General features: G+C 40.3%; 1 protein-coding gene across 1 annotated transcript in view; it reads right to left on the bottom strand.

Annotated features, from left to right (window-relative positions):
- LOC136611333 (enoyl-[acyl-carrier-protein] reductase, mitochondrial-like) overlaps window positions 1-9,862 on the bottom strand; it is a 52,409-nt gene extending 42,547 nt beyond the window's left edge. The window contains exons 1-2 of the mRNA XM_066590859.1: window positions 9,693-9,862; window positions 17-114 (exon numbers count right to left, since the gene is read on the bottom strand). Coding sequence (XP_066446956.1) covers window positions 17-114; window positions 9,693-9,862 — 268 coding nt within the window. The remainder of the gene's footprint in view (window positions 1-16; window positions 115-9,692) is intronic.
- Window positions 9,863-12,498: the final 2,636 nt, after the last annotated feature.

Genomic DNA, 12,498 nt, shown 5'->3' with positions numbered 1-12,498 from the left:
TTAGTGAACTGCTTACCTTGCAACATGTTGATATCTGCAGGATTAACTGGAGCAGCCAGCATCCTGATATGGATATCTTCATCTCCAACTTGAGGTAGGGGGACATTTTCCAATCTGCAAATAACAATGTCCAACTTTATGAGAAGATGAAGTTTTCATGTTCACTGGCATTTTACATATTACACATGTGACCAATAACTAATTGATCATGTTATATGGGCTCTTATGCACATAGCAAACAAGAATATTGGTAAAATACATGTGTACAGTATCCACTACATTAGATCCAGAAGAACGGCAGAATATTTCCTGACTTACGCCTGGACCCCACTGATATGCTGCTTCAGATACTAGAATTGGTACCGTGAAAAGGGGTTGATGACATTTTTTTGGTGGGTCAGTACGATCACGACAAAACCAATATTATCATAATTTTTTTTTCCACTTTTTCTTTTAAATTATTATTTTTACATCTTTGCATTTAAAGTCCTATAACTTTATTTTTCCATGGCCGGAGCTCTGTGACAGATTGATTTTTGCATGTACCATTTTGGGGTACATATAGCTGTTTTGAACACTTTTATTGTGTTTTTTGGGAAATAAAACAAATAAAATAAGCATTTTGCCTTTGTTTTTTGCCGTACAGAATAAAAAGTGTGTTCAATTTAGTGCAAAGGTCGTTACGGAAACCATGATACCAAATATGTAGTTTTTGGAGTTGCTTTTAAACAAATGGAGGAAAATGGGCAAAAAAGGAGGGTTGTTATTTTTTTACACTACTTTTATTTATTTTCTTTACAATTTTTATATCCCAGTAGGGGACTTGAAAAATAGCAGCTATGAACACCCTGATAATGCATTGCAAGACTTCTGTACTACAATGCTTTATTACTTACAATAGCAATCATAGGCAATGGCAAGCTTGGACACCAGTATCTGGCATCCTGTTGACATGGTAATGCATCCGATGATGTGACAGTGGGTTAGTGCTCCTTCTCTGAACCCTTTACATGCCGCGATCTGCATTGATCGCGGCATGTAGGTAAACAGCAGGGATCACTGTTCTTATGTATTCCCACTGTTGCAGCAGGAGGCTGGCTATTAGTAACAGCCAGCTCCTATTGCAGGATGGCACTGGCTCAGCTTCTGTGAGTCTGTGAGCTTCAACTACGGGCAGGTTATAGAGCCGGAGGAGCTGAGCAGACTGATATATGGTTTTATGGGGAAAAATTTAGTGTAACTTGTATTTTATTCATTTATATCTCTGCTCATTCTGAGCTGAACAGTCCAATGGGCGGAGCTACCAGTGACTGACAACTAACTCTATATGTACTGTGATCCACTGTTAGCTGCCAATCACTGATAGGACCGCCCATTGGACTGTTCAGCTCAGAATGGTAAAAGATGTAAATGAATAAAATACAAGTTATACTGAATCTTTCCCCATATAACTCCGGCTCTATAACATGCCTGAAGTTTGGACAGAATGTTCCAGCTTACAGACTCCCTTTAAGGACTTTTCTTCTGAATCACCCCAAGCTAATTATGTGGCATTGCTATATGCAGGAAAGAGAATGTGAAAATTGCATGGCATTTGTTCTTTGACTCCATCAACCATTACCCAAACAAGTACTTCTATGTTTCTGCAGATTACTCTTGTGCGAAGTCCATAAGTTCAGAGCAGAGTTCGTCTAGTTCTCCAAACATTCCAGCACCACCTGCTCCATCTGTAAGGTTGTACCCACAGACCAAGCAAGCATTTCATTCTCACTTAGCATCATCCATATTGTGCCATATTTGCCCAACTACATGACAAAATTGAAGTCATACAAAAAGACATAATGAGGTTAAATCGATCTCAACTTTAGCGGTTTTCGTCACTTGTTGCTAATGTTAACGCATTTTCATTCAAATATAGAGGATTAAAGGGGTTTTCCAGGGAGAATATTATTGATGATCTATCCTCAGGATAGGTCATCAATAGTTGATCATCTGGGATCCGTCACTCGGGACCCCAACCGATTAGCTGCGCGGGCACAAGCTGTCAGCGCTGCAAATACACAGAGGTCGGAGAGAAAGAAGCGGAAGTCCTGAAGATTGGTCATCAGTAGTATTCTTCTTGGAGAACCTCTTTAATCCATCATACTAAAGGAAACTTCACCATTTATTAGGGTTCTTTGGAGCAAAAGAAAAAACTAGTTGTGGCTATTTATCATCTAGTGAATAATTAGCAAATAAATGCATCATGGCTGTGGATCTTCAGATTTTTTGCTCCAGAAAATGTAATACTTCGCTCTTACTCACTATATGCGATGAATGCTGGCGGAAGACCTTATGTGTCAGTGGAGGTATAACACAAGGCAGGGTGGATATTTATGTTCAATGACTCAAGTGAGTGCTCTAAACCATAATGTAGCAGAAGGCTGTCGTTTTGTTATGTGGGTTCCCTTTGTATAGAGGATCTAATATACTACAAGACTTACTGTATGCCACTACTATCACTGAATGATACTGCTTCTCAAGTATATGCTACTTTTGCTGTCAACTAGGTTTAAAGGATCCAATACTTTGAATTCGAAGTATGCCCATGGTTCTCCTACCTGCAAGAGATATAGCAACTTCTAGCAATCTAATGGTGAATATTGGAGAATGCTAGAAGACCTACAAATGTGCAAGGAATATAGGAGGGAAGAGGTAACCCCTCCTCTAGATGGTTGTCCATCCATATTGTATGTTATTTAGCAGTGATAGCTACTGTATGTGAGATCTCATATTTTGTGAGAGCATCTAGGAGATGTGAGAAGACTAAGAAGGCAGCTTACCTGCAAGTCAATGTCCTCACCTTTTCACAAGTCTTGTAACAAAGACTGGGAATATAAACCAGAGTCTTGAGTCATTGTTTCATCTTCTAATTTGCATATTTCTTACAAGAGCATGCATGGCCTTAGAATTCTCCTCACACCTTTTAGGTGTTCTCCCTAAGGAGGAACTAGACCTTTCCCGATCCACAGATAATTAATATGAATCGACCCTGTATAACACTTCATTTTTCCTGTGGTGATGCTGCAGGCAACTTGAACACTTACTGTCAGTTCTCTTCACACATAACAGCTGATTGCTTGTTTTTATCTGCAGGAAGACACTTCGTGATCAACGAATTTTCAAGGGAGCCTTCTAACAAATAGGGATCATTCAAAATGGAGACCTCTTTAAGAAGCCTCTTGATATCTAGGGTTTTATTAACTTTTTAAAATAACTTGAAGTGGATTTTGCTACTCACAACAGGAAAAGGTGAAATTCATAACAAAATTTGGAACAAATCTGCAGCAAAACAAAAATGGTGCTTTTTCTACTGTGTATTTTTCCTTGTTTGCCTATTTGTATAGTAATGCAACATATACATGTAGATGAATAAAAGAGAGATACAAAAGCATAAATATTGATTTGGAAGAAGGTGGTAAAATGGAGAAAGTCTCTAGGCAAACTCTTCTTTTGGTTCGTAGTCAAATTTAAGTATACAAATAATGCAGTATACTCACAAATTTGAAAAAAAATCACATAAGGGCGGGTATAGGCACCACGTCCATCAGCACTGCAGATGGACAGATTGCTACATGGAGGAGCATTGCACAGGTGCAATACACTGATGTAATGTTAGTGCATGGGCTTGCAAGACAATGAGGACCCTTATTGTGGGTTGCAAGCTTATGTATTTGGGCCAAAATATTACCCAATTTCTGGCAGCATAACTTGAAGCTGCTGGGCCCCAGTGCAAAATCTGTAACTGGGTCCCAAACTATAAAGTTTCATTGGTTTGCAATATCCGGAAGAGCGACTCTATGTGCCCAGGTGTGACTGCGCTTTCTATACTTACGCTCCTGCCAATACCTCTATCTTTATTGGTATTTATTCATTTTATTTTACAGCAAGCAGTCTGGCTTTAAATGCTGGGGAAACCCAGAGTGTCAGTGCCAATGTGGTTCACTTTTGAGATGCAGGGCAACCCACAGGGCTGAATCATATGTAAGGTTATTAATAGGTTGTAAGCTTGCATGGTGCACTATACATATCAATTGGTCAGGCACCCTTAGTATTATTTTTGTACAAATATAATACATACAAAGTAGCTACTTAGTATGTGCCAAATATGCGGTAGGGGTGTGAGTGGTTGTTCATCAGTATCTCACACCTGTGCAATGCTCCTCCATATAGCAATCTGCCTGTCTGCAAACCTTGTATTTTGTATCGATATACTAATAATTAAGGCCATCTTCTGTGACAGGAATTTATATCTCCCTTTTCTGTGATTTGTTTGTACCCAGAAAATAGTTACTATATGAAGAATTACCACCTTCCCATTTGCTCTCAATCATGAGCAGGATAACTGATCACCTTTCTGTTCTCCCATATTGCTGTCCTTAGTAACACAGATAACACCACTTGACAATCGGCAGTAAACAGCAAAGTTAAGGTCAGAGGCATAACTTGAAGTTTCTGGGCCCCAATGCAAAACCTGTAACAGGGCCCCCTAACTATAATTCTTTATTCAAATTACTGGGCTCACTATATAGAGAAGATAGGCCTTATGGGCCCCCTAAGTTTCCTGGGCCCGGGTGCGACCGTATCCCCTATAGTTATGCCCCTGGTTAAGGTCCTTTTACATGCAAAGATTGGCCGAAAGATTGAAAGATTTAGCAATGTATTTGCATAAAGTGTTAATGGCTTTAATGGCCATTAACACTTTATCATCTTTATTTGCATGCAAAAGCACCTTTAATCATCTCTCCGCCCCCCCAGGAGTTGTTTGCAGAGCCTAGTGTGTGTTTAAACATATGCCCAGCTGAGTAAACATCTGCCAGCAGATTCCATTGTTCTCCTCCAGTACACAGTGCACTGGTATGTAAAGCAATACACAAAGAGTACACTGTGTATTCTGAAGTCTTTTGGAAGATGAGCAAAATGCAATAAAATGGAATGTATTTGTTCAGTCTTTCAGTGGCTGAACAATGGATTTTATGCAGAGCTAAAATACATAGTTCCAACAAAAATGCACTATGCCCACTTTTACATTTAATGAGTACCGCTCATTTTTGATCGTTTGGAAAATGTTTGAGCAGTAATCGTTGCGTGTAAAAGGGCCTTTAGAAGGCCTGCACTTTAGAGTGATTTGTCAGCACAAAAATGCCCTTTCAGGTAAATAAAGTGATTTGTACTCTTGCTAGTTATCACATTGACTGTCATATGAGCACATGTTATTTAAAAAGTTAGTGACCATTTAAAGATGGTTTCACACATGCATTTGGTGTCTTTTTTTTTAAACTGATCAGTTTAAATGAATATGGACTGATTACAAACTGAAGAACTGAAGATTCTTTTGCTTTGCAATGTCCTGATAAAAAGAATCCCTTCAAATCTGATAGCAGATGGAGGCCCTACGGTTTGCTTCCCTCTGTCATTGACTTAAACGCCAAAAACAAAACAGAAAGGTGCTTTCCATTCAATTTCCGTTTTTTAAAAAGGGAACAATAATGCTCCAAGCTGAGCTTTTTTTGCGCTTAGAGAAACTGAAAGCGAATAGAACGTAGTCAAACTGAACCCAAACTGAGAGCAAACAAATATCTTGTTCCCCATGGGTCCATGGGTCTATTAAAAAAAAAATAGAAAACAAAGACTGAGGGACAGATGCAGATCTGAAACCACCCTAAATAAGACTTTTGTGTTTTTAATTTTCAGTGTTTTGGCTTTGATCTCTTACTAGCTGATATACCCGGCTTCACCCGAGTTAATTTGGTACTGCTATTTATCTGGTGTTCACACAGAAAATCTTATGAAGTCGTGGTTACTTTAGAGATACCGAGGAAAAACATATGTTCAACATTTTGCATGGTTCTTTGCGTTACCCAGAAAACACCACGTGGAGGTAACCATGCGACGTTTCCTTTATATAAAATGACATCAGGAAGTGAGAGAATTAGATTCCATACGTAAAATTCGGACGCTAATTCTTTTGCGCGAGAATTGAATAATCAAGTTGGGACCCATTAACTTTTCCTATTTATGACATAATCAATGCTTGTGCCAAATTTCATTGGGAAGTGAGAAAATTACATTCCGTACGTAAAATTTGGACGCTAATTCTTTTGCGCTTAGAATTGAATAATGGAGTTGGGACCCATTAGCTTTTCCTATTTATGACATAATCAATGCCCGTGCCAAATTTCATGTTTCTATGACACCGGAAAGTGAGAGAATTAGATTCCGTACGTAAAATTGGGACGCTAATTCTTTTGCACTTTGAATTGAATAATCGAGTTGGGACCCATTACCTTTTCCTGTTTATGACATAATCAATGCCCGTGCCAAATGTCATGCTTCTATTACATCGGGAAGTGAGAGAATTAGATTCCGTACGTAAAATTTGAACGCTAATTCTTTTGCGCATAGAATTGAATAATGGAGTTGGGACCCATTAGCTTTTCCTATTTATGACATAATCAATGCTCGTGCCAAATTTCATGTTTCTATGACACCGGAAAATGAGAGAATTAGATTCCGTATGTAAAATTTGAACGCTAATTCTTTTGCACTTAGAATTCAATAATCGAGTTGGGACCCATTAACTTTTCCTATATATGACATAATCAATTGACTCCAATGGAAACCGTCCGTGCAGGAACCGCAACAAAATGGAGTATGCTGCAGTTTGTTTTCCGGACCAAAAGATCTGCAAAATCCACATGCTTTAATTGAATTGCGCACGGATTGTTTCCTGCACGGATTCCTCAATTCAAATTTGCCCATGGACAATTGGGCTTCAAATGTACAGGGTAACTAAACTTTTAAAAAGCTTCTGACTGGTCAGTCATGTGTCAGAGGTTTTCGTCAGTGTGGCCCAAGTGCCAGGAGCCCCACTGATCACTCAGCTGAGCACTGTGCCCATTCGTCTGTGATCTGTGAGTGCTGAACAGACTCCACAGACTTTATATGGACTCTGTACACCATTTTGAGCAGGAATAAGGAGCCCATTGGGCCCAGATCTCACATGACTGCTTCTGCCTATTTATTCTAACGATCAGTGGGGAAGGGGCTCAGCACCTGGACCCCCATGATTAATACTTGATCACTGTGACATCAGAAGTTTTTTTAAAGTTTAATTACATAAAATATATTGCTAAAAGGAAAGAGGTTACATTAACTGGAAGAGAAGCAATCCCGGGTAAGATTTGGTATATGTGTGTAGGTGGGGTTACAGCCAAATCGAACCTTCGCTGTGGTTGTAGAAAAGTCTAGTTACACCTCTGGAGTTAGGGGTGATGAAGAGGACACAGACAGATCTGCTGCTGAAGCTAATAATAAGTTTTTTACTGTCCAAGAGCTACTTGATTCACATCTACACTGTTCAGTACTTCTGTATAATGTCCTATCTAATGTTATTTCTCTGTGTATGCTAAAGAGTTAGGAAATGGCATCTAATATTTTATCCATGTGTAGTATTGTTGGGGGTGTGGGGTGCCCCACTGAGGTAGGGGATCCCAACATGGAGAATTCCCCAGGGTAGATTGAGGTCCCTCTGGAACCACAGGCAATAGGGGCCCTACTCTGAGTTGGATGATGTAATCCTGAGTACCACCTTTTACTAGCAGAATTAGAGGAAGGCTTTTCTTTGCCTGGGACAGGGCTGATGTAACAAGGGCTGTTTCCTAGCCTTGTTTATCCTAAGTCAGGAAATAGTTTCTATCATAGCTCTGTAACATTAGGGAAAGTGGGTGATGGTGGGAAATGAAGAGATGATCTTACATACGGGTTACTGATATAATTAGCAGTGGTGTTTATTTGCACCTGTCTAAAGGCCCATTTACACAGGACAAATGTTGGGCAAATGATGCCCGACACTTGTCCCCCCACATACTCGCTCTTGTGCTGCTGTATGGGAACTAGTATCGTTGGCTCACAGTGGGGCGGCTGGAGGAGATTTCACTCCTCACTCTCCCCCGTTCCTCTCTATTCACTTACACAGCGGCCATTCAGTGCTGAATGGCTGCTGTTTATTCTGAACAATCAGCGATCTGCTCATCGTCCATCGTTTATGCAGCCTAAACGATGGACGATGAGCTGCTCGCTGATCATTCAGTGTGAATAGCAGCCGTTCAGTACTGAACAGCCGCTATATTAAGTGAATGAAGAGGGGCGAGGGGGAGCGAAAAGAGAGAAATCTCCTGCAGCCACTCCACTGTAAACCAGCAATACTAGCTCTCGTGCAGCAGCACAAGAGCGAGTATGTGTAGAGACTAGTGTCTGGCATCATTCGCCCGACATTCATCCCATCTAAATGGGCCTTAAGAATCACTTGAACAGTTTTGAACTCAATATAGCAGAATTAAAGTCATTCCAAAGCACTGTAAAACGACACATTTTTAAAAAACGTCTACATGAGACTAGCCATAGGTCTCCTGTCCACGGGCGATTGTGCATTGTGTCACCTGTGGCGATAATCTGGCTGCGGGTAACGCAGCCACCTGTCCACGAGCCGTGAATCATAGCGATTCTCCGTCAGATAGGCTCACCGCTGAGAACTGACAGTTCTCTCCCCTGCTCCTGATATTCTGCCTCGCCCATGGACAGGAGGCCTTGAGGTTAACTCAGTTTTTCTACATTACATTGTCAAACTGTTTAATATTTAACGACAAGAGTCAAAACTGCATATGCAATAACAATTAGCTAATCTATTTGATAAATAGCCAAGTCATTAGTGAAATTGGGGGGTTCTTTTCAGTGACTAATTTGACCATACTGTGTAATGATAAAGAAAGGGAATTATCAAATAACTTTATTCATTGGTAATTAATGTCAGCAGCAGTAATCAGGAGAATGACTGACTCAAATAATTCTGAAATAATTGTATTTCTACAAACTAAGCAGCACTGGTGTTCAGTATCATTCACTTTAATTATTTGTTTTTGCTCTTAAGTGAAATAAAATCAAATAAATTCTAATTACTTAGGTAATGGGAAAAAGGACAGTTAATTCCTGAGCACCGGCTTTTCTGAAGGATGAATGTCTAATTACTGTAGAAAAGCAGCAAAGACTTATCATAATTAGGAAATGCATTACAAAAAAAGAGTGATCATCTGGAAGACTACACAGGCACAAATGTGGCCAGTTGACAAAAAAATAGTTCAAAGACCAAAGTGTACAATAGATTTTGTGTCTTAATGTCCATGTAGGATATGTTTGAATCAGTTGATCTAAAGCATTTCTATACTTCTGAAATAATTTCCTTTGTTCAAAACCATGAAAAAAAATAAACACCAGCTTTGTGTCTACAGTCCCCATGCATGTATCCCATAGTGCAGTCTGATTCTGCAATTGTACTGTCTTGCATCTGCTCCCTACTTCTTTACATATATTTGATAAATTAGCTAGACATCAATTGGTTCCCTCCTGTCCTTGTGTATTTGGCTTATAAGAGTGCTATAAAGCAAATCTCTAATTTCTGCTAACTGCCCTCATAATCATGTACAGACAATAGAAAAAAAAAAAACACAATCAGAAAATGAAAAGATAAGAAAAGTGATACATATTTCAATGTCTGGTTTTAATTATTAAAAAAATATATATTGATGATACCTTCCTTTTAAGAAGCTATAAGAACATTCATATGTGATGTCTTTTCAGCCAAAAGGCATACTTACCTTAATACCTCCTTCCAAGGACCATGTCTTCTGTAGACAAGACCTTCACATGATGTCTGGTAAGACCTCCTTCGGTTGTAATTGAACTGACCTTTATAGAATGTCCCATATTGTGTTCGCTTGATAACAAGCAATCCTCTTAGTAGCCTGAATACAGTAACCTTCTCCATATAAGTGGCGTGCAATGACAGTTAAGAAACAATGACTTTAGGTTCCTGTTTCAATGTATGAGAGTGATAATGTATCCATGGGTTTTACACAATGCAGCTACTGATTACTCAATAATAGCTAGTGTATTTGCAAGAGATGTTTGCAATCAGAATACAGTAAATGCTAATTATCTCCGTTCATAAGGACTAATACCCACAGTCAGATTTATGCCACGTTCCATTGAACATAATGCTTCAGTCCTCACATGCGGGATTCTGCCGCGGATTTACGCAGCGGGAAAAAAAATCGCGGCATGTTCTATTTTACCACGTTTTTCCGCGACGGGAGGTCTCTATTATTATAGTGTTAATTGAAACCGTGGAAAAACACGGTAAAAATCGTGTTTTTCCACAATCACCAGCAGGGACTTTTTTGTTTATCCCTGCGGGATTTCCGCGACATAAGATTGCAGTCGTGTCCCGCTCCATCCATGAGCAGGAGGCCTAAAGCAATGCATTGTATTTAAAAATAGGGCAACAAATAAACGTAATAGATATTATACTGCATTTTTCAAGACAGGAGCTATGTTGTACCGACTCTAGCTTGGATACAAGCTGTGATACGGGCCAGCATGGAGGCTCTAGTACCCTGTTGTACCACCTCTAGCTTGGATGTAAGATGTGATACAGGTGGCCATGGAGGCTCTAGTACCCTGTTGTACCGCCTCTAGCTTGGATACAAGCTGTGATACGGGCCAGCATGGAGGCTCTAGTACCCTGTTGTACCACCTCTAGCTTGGATACAAGATGTGATACAGGTGGCCATGGAGGCTCTAGTACCCTGTTGTACAGCCTCTAGCTTGGATACAAGCTGTGATACAGGCAGCCATGGAGGCTCTAGTACCCTGTTGTACCACCTCTAGCTTGGATGCAAGATGTGATACAGGTGAATACGGAGGCATACAGGTTCTGTATGGTATCCCGCAGCATATTGGTCCACATTTGCTGTAACTGATCCTCTAGATCATGCTAACTCATATGCTGTTGAAGTTGTCATTCCAGATCGTCCAATAATGAAATGTGGTAATGTTGTGGAGACATTCCTGTGACAGCCTTGCTGTGTGCAGTCAAGCATTATCCTGCTGGAAATGCCTCTTGGAATCTCTGCCATGACAGCAACACGTGTGGCTGCAGGATGTCCTGAACATGTTCCTGAGTTGTCATTCTCCCTTGCACTACTAGGTCTTCAGATACTAACATGGCCCAAACTAAACCTGGATTCGTCGCAGAAGACTACCCAGTTCCACTCCATATCAGTCTAGTTTCATCGTTTATCACACCACTGCAAACAGAGGCAATGATGAATGGGTGCCTTGATAGAGGCGGCCCCACAGACTTCATCCTGGGCCCTGATTGTCCCTATAGGGACCACTGGAGAGATGAACCGAACAGCAAAGCAAAACTGAAATGAAAAGCAGAAATACAACTGAAAAGGAACCCACAGCAACTTATCTGCAAGTAGCAATACACCCAGCACAGCAGAGCTCCAAACTCCAAGTACTCCACTATTGAACGGAATAAGCAGCACTGAGCAAAGGGAGGTGTGAGAATATAAAGCCACTCCACACCTGGGGACTGGCAGAGTGAATAGAAAACCACACCTCCACCCTTCTCCCAGGCATGACTAATCCAGCATGCATCCATGCAGCAAAGAAAGACAGCACCAGCAGTCTCTGCACATGGTGCATTAACCCTTGTCCTACTTAACAAGGCAAAAAGTCTTGGCCTGCGTCGAGGCCACCATACCACAATGCTGTCACGTCTGACAAGCCGTGACAGTCACCTTGTGTACATGCCCTCACGCATTCACTAGTCCCAACACCTCCTAACAGTTTGGTCAGAATGGCCCAGGTGGCGGGAAATTCATCAATGTGACCATCTATCTTCTCACATTTTAATAATGCATCCCTTTCAAAATCTATTAACTGTGCAAAATCTCTTCGATTGCGTTTGCAGAGACATATCCAGTGGTCAGCAAGTGGAACCATTTTTAGGGCCTCATGTGGCAAGACCATTCATCTAATCACATCACAACTCGAATCAATTGTATATTTGCCTGAGATGTAACGGCATGCCAAGTTTTGTAGCAAAACAACATCTCATTCTAAGTGCGTGATTTTTCTGACAAATAATGTATTTTACTGTGAGCTATTGGTTTATGTTAATGCGGTTTGTTGGATGTATTTGGCTAACCAAATTAATGCTCTTTACAGCTTTGAGAACAATATAATTATAAAATTCCAGAAGTGGAAAAGCAGTTTTCTGCCAGTATTATTCAGTGAGCATTTTATTTTCTTGAGACTGACTCAGCTTTTGTTTTCCATTTCTTTATTCCATTCTAAGTGTAATTAGTTAGAATTGTTCAGAAATAAAATCCAGCTGAAACAGAGTTCGGTTTTATTCATGATTATCAGTATTAAATAGAGATGAGCGAACGTACTCGTCCGAGCTTGATATTCGTGCGAATATTACGGTGTTCGGGATGCTCGTTACTCGTAACGAGTACCACGCGGTGTTCTGGTTACTTTCAGTTTCCTCTCTGAGACGTTAGCGCGCTTTTCTGGCCAATTGAAAGACAGGGAAGGCATTACAACTTC

This window comes from Eleutherodactylus coqui, chromosome 1, assembly GCF_035609145.1.
Source record: "Eleutherodactylus coqui strain aEleCoq1 chromosome 1, aEleCoq1.hap1, whole genome shotgun sequence".
Classification (NCBI taxonomy): domain Eukaryota; kingdom Metazoa; phylum Chordata; class Amphibia; order Anura; family Eleutherodactylidae; genus Eleutherodactylus; species Eleutherodactylus coqui.
The sequence above is the reverse complement of the archived record's forward strand: the minus strand, read 5'-3'. Positions and strand labels throughout refer to the sequence as shown.